Source organism: Macaca mulatta, chromosome 5 (assembly GCF_049350105.2).
Source record: "Macaca mulatta isolate MMU2019108-1 chromosome 5, T2T-MMU8v2.0, whole genome shotgun sequence".
Taxonomy (NCBI): Eukaryota; Metazoa; Chordata; class Mammalia; order Primates; family Cercopithecidae; genus Macaca; species Macaca mulatta.
Genome location: NC_133410.1, coordinates 2790879 through 2810844, shown reverse-complemented (window position 1 = coordinate 2810844; position 19966 = coordinate 2790879). Strand labels below are relative to the sequence as shown.

The following is a 19966-nucleotide window of genomic DNA, read 5'->3' as shown; positions in this document are numbered from 1 at the left end:
TAGGTCACCTGAAGCCAGGAGTTTGAGACCAGCCTGGTCAACATGGCAAAATGTCATCTTTACCAAAAATACAAAAATTAGCCAGGTGCCATGGTGCTTGCCTGTGATCCCAGCTACTCGGGTGGCTGAGGCAGGAGAACTGCTTGAACCTGGGAGGCGAAGGTTGAAGTGAGCCAAGATCGTGCCACTGAACTCTAACCTGGGCAACAGAGTGTGACTGTCTCAAAACAAAACAAAAACAAAAACAAAAACAAAAAGAAAGAAAAGAAGGAAGGAAGGAAGGAAGGAGGGAAGGAAGGCAGGCAGGTCAGCCAGCCGGCCGGCACTATATAAATGTATTTTTCTCTTTCATTTGCTCTAGAAATTATAAAACTGTATAAAGCAGTAATTTAAACATATTATTGATTTATAACATATACAAATGTAATCATATATAGGACAATAATAGCACAAAGGAGGAAGAAGGAAATGGAGCTACTGTGGAGAAAAGTTTGTATATTTTACTGGAATTAAGTCAGTAGTAACCTGGAGTAGACTGTGATAAATTACGATGCATACTGTGGCCAGGCACGGTGGCTCACACCTGTAATCCCAGCACTTTGGGAGGCTGAGGTAGGCGGATCATTTGAGGCCAGATTGAGACCAGCCTGGCCAACGTGGCAAAACACTGTCTCTACTAAAAATACAAAAATTAGCGGGGTGTGGTGATCCACATCTGTAATCCCAGCTACTTGGGAGGCTGACGCAGGAGAATTGCTTGAATCCGGGAAGCAGAGGTTGCAGTGAGCGAAGACTGCACCACTGCACTCCAGCCTGGGTGACAGAGCAAGACTCTGTATCAAAAAACAAAAAAAAAGATGCATATTGTGGCCGGGTACAGTGGTTAAGTGTAATCTTAGCACTTTGGGAGTTCCTGACGGGAGAATCACTGGAGGTCAGCAGTTTGAGACAAGCTTGGGCAACACAGGGAGACCCTGTCTCTACTAAAATTAAAAAAATTAGCCGGTCATGGTGGCACACGCCTATAGTCCCAGCTTACTAAGGAGGCTGAGGCAGGAAGACTGCTTGAGCCCAGCAGTTTGAGGCTGCAGTGAGCTTTGACGATGCCACCACATTACAGCCTGTGTAACAGAGCAAGACCCTGTCTCTAAGAAAAAAAGAGACACATGTTGTATTTTAATTTTTGTTTCTTTTTATTTTTTACACCAACATTCACAAGAGATGCATACTGTAACCCTACAGCAGCCGCTAAGAAAATTAAAAAAATAATCAACAAAAGAATTAAAATGGTACACTAAAAATTTTGTTTAATATTTTAAAAGGCAGATATTGACATACACAGGATAAAAACGCAAGGCCCAACTAAAAGATGTTAGACAAATTTTAGATCCAAAGATGCAAAGAAACTGAAAGTAAAAGGATGGAAAAATACAACATGTACACAGTAACCCAAGAAGGTGGAGTGGCTATATTAACAAATAAAATGGACTTTAAGCAACACTAGTAGACAAACATTTTATAATGATAAAAGGGGCAATACACCAGGGGAGCTATCACAATAATTCAATAACATCACCCCCAAATGCATGAACCAAACCCAGGAAGAACTGAAAGGAGAAGGAAATAATCCAACAGTTCAACTTGAAGGCTTTAATATGCCTCTCTCAGTAACCGATAAAACCACCAGACAGATAATCAGTAAGAATATATACTATGAACTGAGTATCTGTGCCCCTCCACAATTCCTATGTTGATAGCCTAACCTCCAAAGTGCTGGTATTAGGTGATAAGGACTTTGGAAGGCTCTACTCTCAGGAATGGGATTACTGTCCTCATACGGCAGCCTGAACAGACCAAGACAATAGAGAAGACTTGAACAATGCCATCAACCAACTTGATCAAACTTTCATTTACTGAACACTCCACACAACAAGAGCAAAATATAAATTATTTTCAAGTACACATAGAACACGGCCTAGGTAAACCATATGTTAGGCCATATACAAGTCTCAATAAATTTGGAAGCTCTAAAATCAGCAATCTAAGCTTTTGTTTCAACAAACTAGAAAAGGAAGAGCAAGCCGAACCCAAAGAACATAGAAAGAAATAATGAATTTCAGAATGGAAACCAACAACACAGAAAAGAAAACAGAGAAATTGACAAATCTTTAGCCCAAGTGACTGAAGCCATTAAAAGGAAGATAAAATTACCAAAATCAAGAATTAACATCACTGCAGGCACTGCAGAATTAAAAAGGATTACAACAGAATAGAGTAACTTTATGCCAACAAATTAGACAACATAAATGAATTCCTACAAAGACAAAAATTACTGAAATTCACTCAAATAAGAAATAGAGAATTGGAAATGACCTATTCCAAGCACATGAAACTTGAATTAGTAATTACAGATCTTCCCACAAAAAGAGACCAGGCCTATAGGATTTTGCTGGTGAATTCTATCAAATATTTAAGAACGCTCAACCTTAAACTCCTTCAGAAAACAGGTGAAAAAAACATTTCCTAAGTCATCCTATGAAGCCAGTATTACTCTGATACCAAAGTCAGACAAAGACAGCACAGAGATAGGAAACTACAGACCAATATATTTTATTAATATCACAGATGCAAAAATCCTAACAAAGTATTAGTAAACCAACTCAGGAACATATGAAAAGGATTATATACCACCACCAGGTGGGATTTATCCCAAGGACCACAGGTTGATTTAATATCCTTAAATCAACTGATGTGACACACCACGGTAACAAAATAAAAAACAAAAACCACAGGATTGCAATATATGCAGAAAAGACATTTGAAAAATCAAACAATTCAATATTCAATATAATTCAATACAATTCAATATTCAAATCATGAAAAAACTCAAGAAATTAGGAGTAGAATAGAATTTCCTCAACCCAAAGGGCATCTATGAAAAACCTGCACCTGATATCACATTTAAAGAGTAGTCAAAGATTAAATGCTTTTCCCCTAAGACTGGGAACAAGGCAAAGATGTCTGCTTGCAACATTTCTATTCTGTACTAAGTTTCCAGCTAGCTCAAAAAGGCAAGAGTGAGAAATTAAAAGCACTCAGGAGGCTGAGTCAGGAGAATGGCATGAACCCAGGAGCCAGAGCTTGCAGTGAGCTGAGAGAGCCCCACTGCAGCCCAGCCTGGGCGACAGAGCGCCACTCCATCTCAAAAAAAAAAAAAAAAAAAAAAAGAGAAAGTAAAAGCATCCAGGCTGGGTGTGGTGCCTCACACCGATAATCCTAAAGCTTTGGGAGGCTGAGATGGGAGGATCGCTTGAGGACAGAAGTTCAAGACCAGCCTGGGCAACATAGTGAGACCCTATCTCTACAAAAAAAAAATTTTTTTTTTTAAGCTGGACATGGTGGCACATGCCTGTAGTTGTAATACACCTGTAGTCCTAGCTACTCGGGAGGCTGAGGGAGCAAGACTGCTCGAGCTCAGCTATTTGACGCTGCAGTGAGCCATGATTGCAGCAGTGCACTCCAGCCTGGGTGACAGGGTGAGATTCTTTTTTTTTTTTTTTTTTTTTTTTTTGAGACGGAGTCTCACTCTGTCGCCCAGCCCAGGCTGGAGTGCAGTGGCGCGATCTCGGCTCACTGCAAGCTCCGCCTCCCGGGTTCACGCCATTCTCCTGCCTCAGCCTCCCGAGTAGCTGGGACTACAGGCGCCCACAACCGCGCCCGGCTAATTTTTTGTATTTTTAGTAGAGACGGGGTTTCACCGTGGTCTCGATCTCCTGACCTTGTGATCCGCCCGCCTCGGCCTCCCAAAGTGCTGGGATTACAGGCGTGAGCCACCGCGCCCGGCCATGAGATTCTGTTTCTTTTTTTTTTTGAGACGGAGTCTTGCTCTGTTGCCCAGGCTGGAGTGCAGTGGCGCCATCTCGGCTCACTGCAAGCTCCGCCTCCCGGGTTCACGCCATTCTCTTGCATCAGCCTCCCAAGTAGCTTGGAGTACAGGCGCCCGCCACCACGCCCGGCTAATTTTTTGTATTTTTAGTAGAGGCGGAGTTTCACTGTATTAGGCAGGATGGTCTCGATCTCCTGACTTTGTGATCCGCCTGCCTCGGCCTCCCAAAGTGCTGGGATTACAGGCGTGAGCCACCGCGCCCGGCGAGATTCTGTTTCTTAAAAAGAAGAAAGAAAAGAAAGAAAAGGGAAAGGGAAAGGGAAAGGGAAAAGGAAGGGGAAGGGGAAGGGAAGAGAAATTAAAAACATTGCATCCAGATTGGAAAGGAAGAACTAAAACTTTATTTGCAGACAACATGATCTTGTATATAGAAAATCCAAAGTAATCTATCAAAAAAACAACAACAAAAAACCAACCTTACTAGAATAAACAAGTTTAGTAAAGCTGCAGAACACAAGACCAATATAAAAAAACCAATTGTATTTCTATGTATTACCAACGGTCAGTTGGAAATCAAAATTAGAAAATACCTTTTACTGTGAATGAAAACACATAATACTTACATATTCCAGACACAAAGACTGGAAATTTTTTAGAACTGCTGAGAAAAATTAAAGATGACTTAAATAAATGGAAAGAAAAAGCATATTCATAGATTAAAAGATTCAATTTTGTCAGGATTCCATTCTCCCTAAACTGATCTATATCATCCCACAAATAAAAGACCACAACCACATCCAGAGGATTTCACTAGAGAATTCTAAATATATATTTAAGAATTCAATGCAATCCCTATCAAGATCCAAGGAGGCTTTTTGTAGAAGTTGACAAGTAGATCCTAAAATTTATATGGGAATGCAAAGAACTTTCAGCAGCATAAACGATTTTGAAAAAGGTATACCAGCCAGGTGCAGTGGCTCACGCCTGTAATCCTAGCACTCTGGGAGGCCAAGGCGGGCGGATCACGAGGTCAGGAGTTTGAGACCAGCCTGGCCAGTATAGTGAAACCCCGTCTCTACTAAAAATACAAAAAATTAGCCGGGCGTGGTGGTGTGCACCTGTAGTCCCAGGTACTCGGGAGGCTGAGGCAGAAGAACTGCTTGAACCTGGGAGGCAGAGGTTTCAGTGAGCCAAGATCGCGCCACTGCACTCCAGCCTGGGTGACAGAGGAAGACTCCGTCTCAAAGGAAAAAAAGAAAGAGAGAAAAAGGTGTACCTAGCTGGAGGGCAGACCCTATCCCATTTTCCTAAACTTACCATAAAGTAGTTGTCAAATGCACTACAGGTGTAAGGACCGACACAGAGATCAAATGAACAGAACAGAACGTCCAAATATAAACTCTTACATTTATAGTCCATTCATTTTCAATAAATGGCCAAGGCAATTCAATAGGGTACTTCTGACAAAACAGTACAGAGACAACTGGATCTCTACCTATGCTGAAAAGGTGAATTATACCCTCACCTCACAATAAGCAAATGTTGAGTCAAATGGACCATAGAATCTAAGAACTAAAATTATAAATCTTCTAAAAGAAAACAGTGTTGTGTTAGGCAAAGTTTTCTTGGATAAGACATCAAAAACATTACACATAGAAGAAAAAACTGGTAAGGAGATGTGGTCAGACTTTCCAGATAGACCTTTCAACATCACCTTTACCATCTGAGTGTTACATTTATATTACCTAATAAATCAGTCAAGCACTTTGACCTTCATTTGTTCTTTCATTAAAAACTGCTTATTATTATTGTATTATTATTATTATTTTTTAAACAGAGTCTTGCTTTGTCGCCCAGGCTGAAGTGCAGGGGCACAATCCTGGCTCACTGCAACCTCTGCCTCCCGGGTTCAAGCAATTCTCGTGCCTCAGCCTCCCAAGTAGCTGGGATTACAGGTGCCCACCACCATGCCCAGCTAATTTTTGTATTTTTAGTAGAGACAGGGTTTTGCCACGTTGGCCAGGCTGGTCTTGGATTCCTGGCCTCAAGTGATCCACCCACCTTGGCCTCCCAAAGTGCTGGGATTACAGGCGTGAGCCACTGTGCCCAGCCTTTATCAGGATTTTAAAAAACTGGTTAAGCATCTATTTATGAAATTCTGAGAAAAAAGGCTAATAAGGTACCCTCACCTTTGGCTAACAGAAAAACAGATAATGAATAGGAAAAACAAATCTTTCCTGAAATTTTAATACTCCACTATTTTTTTTAACTCCTCTCTTTACTTCTATACAGACAAAAAAGGCCTCCATAGAGCTGCTATGGGGTGTTGCGAAATCCAGATTGATATTTGAGCAAGAAAAACAAGATTCAAATGGAGATTGTAAGTATGCCTTGATTCTCTTCAGTTCTAACCTTCAGAAATTATGGGAAACAGAATAATTTTGTATTCAGTAATGTTAACGTTTAGAAAAAATATACACAGAAAGAGATACTTGGCAAAACAGAAAGCAAAGTCCTACCTGCTGTGTTGGGTAGGATGGGGGTGGACTGTCTGCTTTGCTCTCCTCTGTCCTGGGACTCCTGCTTCTCAGCACTCCATCTTCCTTCGGGACCCCTGGGGGCTCCCCACTACTCTCGCCGTCTGCTTCTTCATCATCAGCTTCTGAGGAACTACTACTGGTACTGCTTATCTGAGGAGACTTTAAAGACAATCGTTTGTAATTTGCACTTTTCAAAACAGAGTAATATAAAAAATTAAAATGTCAGACCATCATTTTATGTCATTTATTGCTGCTACGAAGAAGCCATGTCCATACCTCATCCTTCAGGGCCATGTTTTCCCCGCCACCATTCAATTCGCTGTGGATTCCATTCATGTTGGCCACCACCTCAGTATCATCATAATTACTCAATGGATAAATATCAGCAAATTTGGCTGACAATGGTGCAACATCTTCATCATCACTACAACTGACACAAGCAGAGATGGGCACTGTGAGGTCATCCAATTGTGAAGGACGGTGAGTAAACCAGTCACTAAGCACAGATATTTCCTGGACAGATCACTGCTTTCATTTACAAAGAGTATCAGTTAAGTATCATTCATGCTACTAACATGTCTTAGTAACCTGAACATGACAAAAATGCTTGGAAGATTAACATTTGCTAATGTTAATTAACATTAACATAACACAATGTAACATCTGGAAGAACAAAAAACAAACAAAAAAACCTCCGAAAGTAGAAATATCAAGGAAACTACAAAAATTTAACCAGACTGATTGACATAACGTTTCCATTTGACCTGAAGAGTGCTAGTATAAAACTAGTCTCTCTGCTACTCCCAAGCCAACACAATTTAGGGGTACAGATGGCAACCTTAGGTGTTTAGTGTTTGCTTTTTTAACCTTAGCTGTTTAGTGTTTGCTTTTTCAACTTAGGGCTGAAATTTTCAGAAATAGTTGAACAAAACTTTAAAGGCACTTATGTAACAGAAGACTATTTTTTTTTTGCTTTAAGGTCAGTCATGGCCTGGTCACTAATGATCATAATTAAACATCAGCTTTAGCAAGACATCTAAGCAACAGGCAAATGAAAAATTTACTGAAATTAATTTTAAACAGATTTCAAGGCTTTAGCCTACAGAGACTACTTAAGATGTATAATCTTCTGGTGCATTAAAAGAACTGGCACATTCAAACTCAGTGCAAACAGATGCTCCAAGGTCCACAAAAACATGCACTGAGTCCATCTTCAGCCTGGGCACACAGCAACCTCCAGAAGGCAAAACCGTGGGAACTCGCTGTGATCTCACTTCCTACAATGAGTGAAGAGTGTCCAGGACTACCAAATTCAGGTGTCTTTTCAACACATTACAAGTAACGTGCTAGAGTCTGGAGCTCACCAGAGGGAAGTACAAACAGCACCCACAAGGTGCAGAGTCCTAGGGCTTCCGGCAGGCCCACTGCACCTGGGACACTGCCTGGGCCAGTGCTCACACACACTCCTGAGGATGACCACCAGCACCATTTACAGATGAGAAAACTGAGGTTCTAGTGAAGTAACTCAGCCATCTGCTCCATGTGATGGCAGGAGGCTTCACCAGCCCTAGTTCCATAAAGATCCAACCCATAAGGTCCAAGAAGTACTGTGGTACAGTGACTACAATCACATTGTTCTTTTTAACCAACTTAGAAAAGGCACCAAGAAAGAGACAATATAAACCAAAAGATAACAATGGAGATTTTCAAATCATAGTTTACGTCTGGAAGACACTGATCACAAGCTGCTGAAGGCCCAGATGCCCTGAGAACCTAGCCTCCTGGTAACTGGTGATGGGCAGTTCCGGCCCAAGGAGAAAGGCTCCCACAGCCAATTTCTTCCACTACCACGTGTGGCACAAGAGACCATAACTGACATCAGCAGCTGTGACAAATGAACAGGGACGAAATTTTCCATCTTAAATTTTCATTAGGCTATATATGTTTAATTTTTATGTTTCAGTAAGAAGTTGGATAACAGCCAGCTGCAAAAATGTCAACACTCTTGTGCCCTGGAGAGAACACAGTGTCTCTAAGGCAATAAACAGCAGCTGCAATCTTTGTACGAAGAGAGTCAGTCAGTTTAGACCAGTCCTTTAAGAATTATTTTGTCTGAGAACAAGCCCAAATTGAAAATGGAAAGACTGAAGGAAAACGCCAGTCACCATGAGAAATCGAGACGGAGGGAATGAACACAAGTCAGCTGGTCAGAGAAATCCCAGAAACGCTACACGGCCAAGGTCAGGAACAACAATCTGTCCCACTGCACACCGCCACAGGGAACATGATGCCTGTGTGCTCTACGACACATGTAAAATAAACCCGAGCTGACTTTAGCAACTACATACGTTCATGCACAACCCTTTTGGAAATCAGCACGTGAAGCCTCCCCAAATGAAAGGGTCACAACTCTGAAGAAATCTGGGACTGGCCAACTACAATGTGAATTGGTGACAGCTGCACAGTCACCTCGCTAATACAAAATGCACTTCTCATCATGCGGGAACATGAGAAACAGAAACCTTTAACTGCTTTTGCTAAAGCGATCACCTGAGGCTTAGCAAGACGTGAAATAAGCATGAGTGCTGGGCTGACAGTGAGACAGGACAGATGGCAGACTGGTCACCCTTCAGAATGAGGAGATGTGAAGCCAGAATTAGAGACACTTCTTCTCTGCATACTAACATGTTTTCTCTTTTTTTTTTTTTTTTTTTTCTTTTTGAGACGGAGTCTCGCTCTGTCGCCCGGGCTGGAGTGCAGTGGCCGGATCTCAGCTCACTGCAAGCTCCGCCTCCCGGGTTTACGCCATTCTCCTGCCTCAGCCTCCCAAGTAGCTGGGACTACAGGTGCCGCCACCGCGCCCGGCTAGTTTTTTGTATTTTTTAGTAGAGACGGGGTTTCACCGTGTTAGCCAGGATGGTCTCGATCTCCTGACCTCGTGATCCGCCCGTCTCGGCCTCCCAAAGTGCTGGGATTACAGGCTTGAGCCACCGCGCCCGGCACATGTTTTTTCTTTACTGGCCTTTGTTAATTTACCATTTTTATTTTCAGATAAACAGTGTTAAAAGTTTGGGTTTACTGATTTCATGTTTTAAAAGTTGCTTTAAAAACCCCAGGGTCCCTTGTCACGAAAAGCACAATAATGATGTCCATACTTCCGTGGACATTATTGTATGTGTTTCTCATTACTGGACAACTTAAATTTCTGAAACTTTATTACAAAGCCACAACTTACAAAGTTGGTGCTGAGCCACTGTCTGTGAGAATGAGCCTGGGATGCTGCTGAATTGTGATGGGAGAGCTGGAGCCCGACCCCGAGCTTGCAGACGACACGCTGGGTGGGCTCCTCTCAGCAAGATAGTCGGGAGCAGGATCCACCTGAAGTGGGAGCTGGTGAATGTGGATGTCGTCAGTGACGGGGGGGTCCATGATACCACACGTGAGGATGTGTGAAAGGCTGCAGTCATCGCAAGCACATCTGATCAGGAATTAAGGACAGTTACCAAGCCAGCCAATGCAGAAGACTAGACCACGCTCTCTAAGGGTCGGTTCTGGGCCTCTGCTCAGCCCAGTGAAGGTCTCACAGGCCCGCCGCGCCAGCACCACAATCCAGGCTTACCTTCTCCTGTAGTTGCAGTTGGGGCAGTCGGGCATGCTCAGCCGGGACGACAACATGTGCCTCATGGTGTCCGTGAAGTTGTTCTCGCCAGTAACTGCTTTCTTATTGGTTAACTAGAGGAAATTTTAAAATGCTTTAATCTTGCAAGACCCTTCCCCAAGACATGGCTCATTATTTTTCAGTAATTCTGCTAACATGTATCATGTTCACAGACACTGTTTCCTCAGCGGGACAGGACCAGGAACAGAGGGGCAGCAGACCTGGAGGTGGTAGCAAGCAGGGGGCTGAGCCACAAAGGGCTCAGGTACCAGGAAACCCTAATCGCTTTTGTCTTCAGCAAACATGCTGCAGTGCGCCCTCAGAGCAGACACCTGCTGCAGACACCCGGCCTTTACCCTGTCTGCCATGTGCTTGGTATTTGCAAGGTACTGAGAACAGAGCTGTAGGAATGAAAACTGGTACGTGGAGGGCAAGGGGTAGGCCTGGGAGCTATTGACGAAATGGAGTCTCAACTTCCAATAGACAAGGTGAGCATCTGCATTTCAAAGAAGAACTCTGGACCCACTCTGGCAATGGGACAGGTGGCAGCTGGAAGGGCCACTCAAAAGGACAGGATGACCAGGCAAGGTGGCTCACGCCTGTAATCCCAGCACTTTGGGAGGCAGAGGCAGGCGGATCACCTGAGGTCAGGAGTTTGAGACCAGTCTGGCCAACATAGTGAAATCCCATCTCTACTAAAAATACAAAAATTAGCCAGGCGTGGTGGCTGGCACCTGTAATCCTAGCTACTTGGGAGGCTGAGGCACAATAATCGTTTGAACCTGGGAGGCAGAGGTTGCAGTGAGCCAAATTCACGCCACTGCACTTCAGCCTGGGTGACAGAGTGAGACTTTGTCTCAAAACAACAACAAAAGCACAGGACACATGCAGAATGGGGAAAGGGAAGAGGTGAGCATGCCAAAACACTGGTGCCATCTGTATACCTGTGGTGCCCAGAGGAGACCACAAGCATGTAACTGTGGAGACAGGCATGGGGTCAAGGCCAGGGAACCACCAATATTTGCAGAAAGGCCAATGAAGTTGGAGTTTGTAAAGGAGATGGAGACAAGTGGCAGAGAACAGGAAGAGAGTCGGTGTGACATGTGGATGGGAGATCAGAGGAAGCCAAGTTTCCAGATGAAGCCAAGGGCCCCAAGACCAGATGCAGGATGTTGCTAGCAAGCTCTGCCAAACAGTACCAGCAAAGGTGGAGCACAAACCTGCCTGGAGGAGGCACTGCCAGGAAGTTGAGGAAGGGAGAGTCCAGATCTCCCAGCTGCCATGTTGAAGGCACTGCGCCTGGCACTGTGTGGAGGTTTGAGCACTCTGTCTGGGGATACTGGGCCCCCATCCCAGCTCTGGGACATCAGGCGACATCCTTAACCTCACCCTATCACCCTCCTTCGTATGTAAACTGCAGATGACACCACCTGCCTCATAAGGGACTGTGGGGACTCAGGTAATATCCTTTGCAAAATACCCAGGGCTGCTGTGGGATAGAGGGGCCACTCAATACACATGGGTTTTTCTTGAGGCGTATGTGGAAAATAAGGAAATAGGTGAACAAAATTAGTTTATCTTGAGATTAAAAACACCATCTTGAACAGTTTTTAATGCTGGCAGCACATGCCAATGTGGTCCTCCAATGCTGTTCTAACGGAGCACATCAACGTGCAGAGAAGTCATTTGCTGTCAGGACAGATTTCTACTTCCTTTAATTGCCTCTCTTATTGACAAGCTTACCTGTTCTTCAATGAATCTTCTTTGTTTAAAAAGCTCCCAGTCTTCTGTTAACATGCGCTGCTTGGTTTTCATTGTCATCTAGTAAGAGGATGTAAAAAAAAAGAAAAAAAAAAGAAAAACCTTAATACCTGTGACAATTATACAAGACACTTTCACGAGGAGATTTTCTTAAAATGATATATATATGAGAAACATCATCTGCAAACAATAAAGATACAATACTACAAATATGTTAACAGGTATTTCTTTGTTTTACTCAGTCATCACAAGTACTTTTCTCACATGAAAGAGATGAATAAACATTAAAAAAAGAAATTAAGATATTCTGACTAAATCTGTCAATACAGTGGATGAACATTCACTATTTACTGAATGCCCATTATGTGCCCTGAATGTGTTAGAAATAAGCAAGATGATGGCAACTTGGTCCTGCCACACGAAGAGCTCAGACTACAGGAAAGGAAGAGCTATTAACAGGCATATGAGACTCAAGAAGCAAAGCAAAGCAAAACTAACGAAGTAGGAAGGAATTAAAGGCAAAAAGAGACATTACTGAGAACACAGAGAAGCAAATGTGATTAATAAAACCAAAAGTCGGTTCTGTAAACTTCTGCCAAGGCTGAAAAAGGGGGAAAAAGGTAACACAAAAAAAAAAAAAAAAAAAAAACCAGGATTGAGAAAGGATATGGGTACGTATGAAGACTGTTTTGTTTTGTTTTTTGAGACTGAGTTTCGCTTTATCACCCAAGCTGGAGTGCAGTGGTGCAATCTCGGCTCAATGCAACCTGTGCCTCCCGGGTTCAAGCGATTCTTGTGCTTTAGCCTCCTGAGTAGCTGGGATTACAGGCGCCCACCACCACGCCCAGCTCGTTTTTCTATTTTTACTAGAGACGGTGTTTCACCATGTTGGCGAGGCTGGTCTTGAACTCCTGGCCTCAAGTGATCCACCTGCCTCGGCCTCCCGAAGTACTGGGATTACAAGCATGAGCCACTGCACTCCCTGGCCAGAAGGCTGTTTTTTAAACTATGAGACAAAGTATCTTTTTAAGTTGATACTTTGCAGTATCTAAAGAAGAGTTGCAAACAAGGGGCTCATGGGCTGTTTTGTCCCACTTGCACAATGCCTTTTTAAAAAAATTTTCAAGATTTCACCTAATAATCCAGATTTCTGGCTTCTCTTGACAACTCGGCGGCTCTGGTGGCCCTGTGAAGACTGCTGGACTGCCCCTAACAGAGAACAGGAGAACACATGCACGCACACCCAGGTGTGGCCTTCACTACCCATGCCCCACGCTCCACCAGGGCCTATCCCAACTGAGGGCACTTTCTAAGGTGAGGGTGGTGATGGCCATGAGCACCACAGGAACTCTGGGGCTGCTCTACCCCATATCATCCATTTCTGTGACTTTCCCTAGCCCTTCAGGTGTGAGCTTACAACCCTTTACTAAATGATGTGGATAACTTCTTGAGCCAAATTCCATTTGTAAAACTGACTCGACATAGAAGGAAACTTGAGATAGACTAATAAATGTGATATACATGAAAAAGGCAGACAAGATCTATAGTTCTTGTTATTCTTCCCTGTAAAAATGAATTAGGCCCCAAAGTTTTACGGTAGGTTCTATCAAATCCTTTATGGGACAGAAAATTTAAACTATTCCCGAAAACTGCAAAAACGCAGAGAGTTTCTCAATGCATTCTATGAAGCTAGCACAACCTTTATACAAAACAAGTAAGACCTCAAAGACCAAGACAACTCAATTATACCTCAGAATATAGATATAAAAGTCCTAGCTGGATGCAGTGGCTCACACCTGTAATCCCAGCGCTTTGGTAGGCCAAGGTGGGAGGATCACTTGAGGCCAGGAATTTGAGAACAGTCTAGATAATAAGGTAAGACCCCCACCGCTACAAAAAATTTCATTTGTTTGTAAATAAAATTATCTTTGAGACAAAGTCTCTCACTCTGTCGCTTAGGCTGGACTACAGTGGTGTGATCACAACTTACTGTAGCCTCAACCTCCTGGGCCTGTGATCCTCCAACCTCAGCCTCCCAAGTAGCTAGGACCACAGGCACACACCACCACACCTGACTAATTTTTTTTTTTTCCTTGTAGAGATGGGGTTCTCCCTATGTTGCCCAGGTTGGTCTCAAACTCCTGGGCTCAAGCAATCCTTCTGCTTTGGCCTCCCAAAGTGCTGGAATTACAGGTGTGAGCCACTGCGCCAAGCCAAAATTTAGCTGGCACACTGGCACGTGCCTATGGTCCCAGCTACTCAGGAGGCTGAAGTGGGAGGATAGCTTGAGCCCAGGGGTTCGAAGCTGCAGAGAACTAATATCTTGTCATTGCACTCCAGCCTGGCCAGCAGTGTGAAACCCTGTCTCTAAAAATAATTTTATATAGCTGTCCAAATACACATACACACACACACAGGCGCACACACGTCCTAAATCAAATATCAGCTAACAAATTTAATAATGGAATAAAGAATGACATATCATGATCTACTAGCGTTTCATCCCAGGAATGCAAGAATGTGTCAAAATTAGGTAACCTAAACTCTTAATTCATATAGAAATTGATGTAAGAAAAATCATACCACCAATTTTGACATCTTCCTGTTTTATTTTTTAAATGATAGCCTAAATAAACTAGAAATAAAAGTAAACTTCTTTAATTTGCTAGAAAGTATCAAAAGTCTGTATGGCAAGCATCAAACTTCATGGTGAAACACTCACAGCAGCCCCTCGAAGCCAGGACTGGACAAGGGTGCCAGTATCAATGCTCTTATTCACACTGGTCTGAAGGTCCTAGTGGAAGCCAAAAAAAGGGGACAAATGCTGGAAAAGATGAGATAAACCTATCATTATTTGTAGAAGATACTGTGATTTCCTAGACTCCCAGATTCAAGACTCAACTCAAAAACTACAGGAGTTAATGCCCGCATCTGGCGAGACAACTGGTCACAGGGCATCTCCATTTTCCCAGTTTCCAGCATGAACGCTTTAAACACACATTCCCCGCTCAAGATGCCGGGCATAGTAGCCCCTCAAACTACAGACTATGGAGGCAGAAAATGGGTCAAGATTTACAAACTATAAAACCATAATACAAGATATTTTTTAAAACCTTAAAAAAGAGTGACATACCATATTCTTGGATGGGAAGATTCAATATGGGTGCCAATTCTCCCTTTTCACTGTATATGTCTGCAGTTATTGTAAAATCTTAGTGTAGAGCTTAAGAGTTGTTTGATAAATAACATCAATTAAAACCTCTTCCTTGACTCCTTACAGCTTCTGGGAAATTTTTTTTTTTTTTTTTTGGGGGGGGGGACAAATTTGGGTACTTGCAGGCTTATGTATGTGTCAAACAACAAAGAATGAATTTTAGAAAGCAAACATAAAAATAATTTATTTCAAACTTCCAGCCTGGGCAACATGGTGAAACCCCATCTCTACCAAAAATACAAACAAAAAAATTAGCCAGGCATGGTGGTGTGTGCTGTGATCCCAGCTACTCTGGAGGCTGAGGTGGGAGGGCTGCTTGAGACCAGCTGGCGGAGGTTGCAGTGAGCCCAGATGACACCACCGCCTAGGTGAGAGTAAGACTCCATCTCAAACAAACAAAAACCTACCACTCTCTTGCCACATACATACATATTTGTGAACAGAGACTCAATTATTTTACATGTATTCAACATTTTAAAACCTTTGAATCAGTATAAAATTTCTAAAATGTTATTAGAAGCAACCAATGTTCATTCAAAGGTTTTAAATTAAATGGCGCATTACAATGGCTCCAGTGGAGAGTGAAGCGGCCACAAACCAAGAACTCCAGGGGTCACTGCAGCTGCCCCCAAAGCTTTCAGGGGAACACAGCCCTGCTAACATACTGATTCTGAACTTTTGGCCTCGAGAACTGTGAGCATAAATTTCTGTTGTTTTCAGCTCCCCCCAACCTCCCACCCATGCATACGTGGTTCCAGAATGACTATTATTCTCTCAATTTCCCTCAATTGTATTAGTGGCGGATTGTTTCTCATGGTTTCTTCAAAAGAGAGTTAAAATAAAAACGCATCTCCTGGCCAGGTGTGGTGGCTCACGCCTGTAATTTCAGCACTTTGGGAGGCTGAGGTGGGTGGATCATGAGGTCAAGAAATCTAGACCATCCTGGTCAACAGGGTGAAACCTTGTCTCTACTACAAATACAAAAATTAGCGGGGCGTGGTGGCGCATGCCTGTAGTCCCAGCTACTCGGGAGGCTGAGGCAGGAGAATCACTGAACCCGGGAGGCAGAGGTTGCAGTGAGCCAAGATCACGCCACTGCACTCCAGCCTGGCGACAGAAAGAGACTCCGTCTCAAAAAAAATAAATCATCTTCTGGTTCTTTTAGTGAAGAGACTGATTTTCTCTTTGTAAAAACGATGTAACATGCAATTTTAAAGAAATACACTTTACTTTTTAAGTGACACTGTATTTTTTCCCTAGAGAGAATATGTATATGTTATTTTTACATATATACTATCTTTCCTGGAACAACAGCAATATATAATACCATATATAATAGTTCAAAATAAATGTTTAACTTCAAGAAACAGATACATCAAGAAATTACTATTCCCAAAGGATTTTTCAGTCTTAGTAAAGGAATTTTCTTAAAGGCATTTTTGTGTTTCGTTACAGTTCAATTGGAGAAATGAATCTCTGAAACTAGAACTTTATCTGCCATTTCCATCACATGTGGAACTAAGGACAGCACCCCAGGCTCCTAGGGGCAGGATGTTATGCTACTTAGGCCACCACTGACCTAAACCCCAATAGGCCTGCCTGAGGCCCTCGGGAGCCTCCTCCCACCTGCAGATGTGGTAACACCAGGAAGCAGTAGTGAGGCTCTAGCCACACTGGGTTTGGCCCAGCGCTCAGTAAGGGTTCATCTTCCTTCTCTTCCATCTCTTCCCCTATGTTATCACTAACTATACTATTTTTCTGAAGTCACCTGAAGGTTACAAGTTATTCACAACCTCAGAAACTTATATTGACACATGATGGGAAAGCCAGGTGATATGGCTTAGATCTCATGTCAAACTGTATTCCCCAATGTTGGAGGTGGGGCCTGGTGGGAGGTGATTGGATCATGGGGTCAGATTTCCCCAAAGGTGCTATTCTAGTGATAGTGAGTTCCCAGGAGATCTGGTTGTTGTTTAAAAGTGTGTAGCACCTCCCCACCCCGCTTCCTCCTACTCCGGCCATGTAAGATGTGCTGGTTTCCCCTTCCCCTTCCACCATGATTGTAAGTTGCCCGAGGCCTCCCAGCCATGCTTCCTATTCAGCCACAGAACTGTGAGCCAATTAAACTGCTTTTCTTTATAAATTATCCAGTCTCAGGTATTTCTTTATAGCAGTGCAAGAATGGACTAATCCACCAGGGATGAATCAAGTGAACAGCGTCAATTCTACAGAAGAAAAACACCAAATGCAGGAGAAAGGGAGGTGGGAGTTCCACGCAGAAAAGCTTCCAGACTCAAAGCTTCTCCACAACAGGCCAGCATCTCCTGTTCAACACCAGGACAGGAACCACTGACACACGCAAATCACCGCTGTTGACAGGCAAAGCTGATGTGCACTTAAGCTTGCAGACAGGTGCCTCCCCTGAAGGGTACTCTGCAAATCCCTAGGAAACAATGAGTACCAGGCACAGAGGCCACCAGCCCCAGTCAGGGACAGATGTGTCCCTGAAATGAAATCTGAGATGAGACCTCATGGTCACCTAGTCCAAACACCTCTCCAACTATTCTCCACATTCCCTATCATGGGGAACTCATCTCCACACTACAGCCCACTCTGCCTTCGAACGACCCTTGCAAGGGACTCTTTCTGATCACACACATCTACATGGGGTCTAGACTCTGCTCCCGGGGGCTGTCTGGGACGAACTCAATGTTTGCTTCACACTGGTCATTTCTTGACCGCTCAGGCCAGCAACCTCAAGTCCCTTATGCTTCCCTGCCAGGGGTGTCCAGCCTGGTTAGAGGTGTCCTGAGGACATGCAGCGAGGCTGCCACCACCCTGATTACAGGACCTTCCACGTCTGCCCTGTGACATCACGTCAACCTGTTACATTGATATGGTTCACCTTTGTCCCCACCCAAATCTCATGTCAAATTGTAATTCCCACATGTTAGGGGAGGAACCTGGTGGGAGGTGATGGGATGATGGGGGCGGATTTCCCCCATGCTGTTCTCATGATAGTGAGTTCTCACAAGATATGATAGCTTAGAAGTGTGGCATTTCCCCTCTTGCTCTCTCTCTCCTGCCACCACGTAAGACGTGCATTGCCTCCTCTTCTCCTTCTGCCATGATTATAAGTTTCCTAAGGCCTCCCCAGCCATGAGGAACTGTGAATCAATTAAACCTCTGTTCTTTATAAATTACCCAGAATCAGGTAGGTTGTTTTTTTCCTTCTTTGAGACAGAGTTTCGCTCTCGTTGCCCAGGCTGGAGTGCAATGGCACGATCTCAGCTCACCCCAACCTCTGCCTCCCGGGTTCAAGCGACTCTCCTGCCTCAGCCTCCTGAGTAGGTGGGATGACAGGCACGTACCACCACACTCAGCTAATTTTGTATTTTTAGTAGAGATGGGGGTTCGCCATGTTGGTCAGGCTGGTCTTGAACTCCCGACCTCAGGTGATCCGCCCACCTTGGCCTCCCTAAGTGCTGGGATTACAGGTGTGAGCATCGCACCTGGCCTCAGGTAGTTCTTTATAGCAGTGTGAAAACAGACTGATATGCCCACCCTTCTGGGTCTGATGACACTCTCCAGTGGATTCATCAACACTCAGCTTCTCCATCCGCACATCTGTTACTGCTACAAACACTAACAAGACTGTGGAGGAGGGCCCTGACACAGTGTTCTCTGGGCCAAAGGCAAATACCACCATTGCTGCCATTATAGTGTACTGTGGGCAGCTATCCATGCCTACTCAGAAGGTGCTTGGGGCACCTCTTTTTTTAAGAGGTCCTTGGTAAAGGCAGGCAGGATCCTATGCACTTGGGAGGTTTCAATGACCTAATGCAATACAACTTGACTGCAACTCATGCTGGCAAGACAGAGACTCAGCAGGTGACACTATGTCGTCAACGGAGACACTCTCGGATTAAGGACCCTTTCACGTGCTTCCCACAAGCAGCCTCTCTGGGAGTTCTGAAACCCTGCCCTGCACAGTGGCTCTTCCCTGGGCTTCAGAGACCTGAGCTCCTATCCCTGCTCCCAGCCAGGGTGGTTGTGGCTTCTCACACCTCGCTCCTCTGTGAGGCCAGAGCAGATCAGCTTCACTCCCTCGAGCCCCAGTGACAACAGTGAGCCAGGAAGAAAAATCGGCCTCTCGCCTTTTGTTTTTCCTTCTCAAGGTCTTTCCTTCACAGTGTCTGCTGATGACCTGAGATCTCACTGCTCCTCCCCTCCTCTGTACTCTCAATAAACCACCCTGCTTAGGTGCCATGGGATGTGCTCCAGAGCAGTGGTCCCCAATCTTTTTGGCACTAGGGATCGATTTCATGGAAGACAACTTTTCCACAGACCAGGTGAGGCAAGTGGATGGTTTCGGGATGATTCAAGTTCATAACATTTACTGTACACTTTATTTCTATTATTACTGCACTGTAATACAGGATGAAATAATCATACAACTCACCCCAATGCATAATCAGTGGAAGCCCTGAGCTTGTTTTCCTTCAACTAGATGGTCCCATCTGGAGGCGATGGGAGACAGTGACGGATCAGCAGGCATTAGACTCTCATGAGAAGTGTACAACCCAGATCCCTCGCACGCGCAGCTCACAATAGGGTTTGTGCTTCTATGAGGATCTAATGTCTCTGCTGATCTGACAGGAGCTGGAGTTCAGGTAGCAATGCAAGGCATGGGGAGTGGCTATAAATCCTGACAAAACTTCCCTTGCTCACCGGCCACTCACCTCCTGCTGTGCAGCCTGGTTCCTAAAAGGTCATGGACTAGTACTGGTCTGTGACCCAAAAGTCGGGGATCCCTGCCCTATAGGGTACCCAGTAACCAGCGGCCCACAGTACAATACCAACACAGGGACTATTTACTGTCCCTATGCCTATATATTTTTTTCATT

The 19966-nt window shown here is 44.1% G+C and overlaps 1 protein-coding gene and 1 long non-coding RNA gene across 13 annotated transcripts in view; one reads left to right on the top strand and one right to left on the bottom strand.

Moving 5' to 3' along the window:
• Positions 1 to 19966, bottom strand: part of FAM193A (family with sequence similarity 193 member A) — a 201260-nt gene that overhangs the window by 65289 nt on the left and 116005 nt on the right. For 8 of the 12 annotated variants that reach the window (XM_078002878.1, XM_078002879.1, XM_028848244.2 and 5 more), the window contains 5 exons: positions 11828 to 11905; positions 10046 to 10158; positions 9662 to 9904; positions 6703 to 6856; positions 6406 to 6585 (listed from right to left, as the gene is read on the bottom strand). In XM_078002878.1, the coding sequence (XP_077859004.1) occupies positions 6406 to 6585; positions 6703 to 6856; positions 9662 to 9904; positions 10046 to 10158; positions 11828 to 11905 (768 nt within the window). Of the gene's footprint in view, positions 1 to 6405; positions 6586 to 6702; positions 6857 to 9661; positions 9905 to 10045; positions 10159 to 11827; positions 11906 to 14567; positions 14640 to 19966 lie in introns of all 12 variants that reach the window. The other 4 variants (XM_078002877.1, XM_078002882.1, XM_028848241.2 and 1 more) reach the window with 3 other exon arrangements.
• Positions 15136 to 16204, top strand: LOC144341092 (uncharacterized). The gene is made up of 2 exons (XR_013417693.1): positions 15136 to 15965; positions 16099 to 16204. It is a non-coding gene; the product is annotated as an uncharacterized LOC144341092 (long non-coding RNA).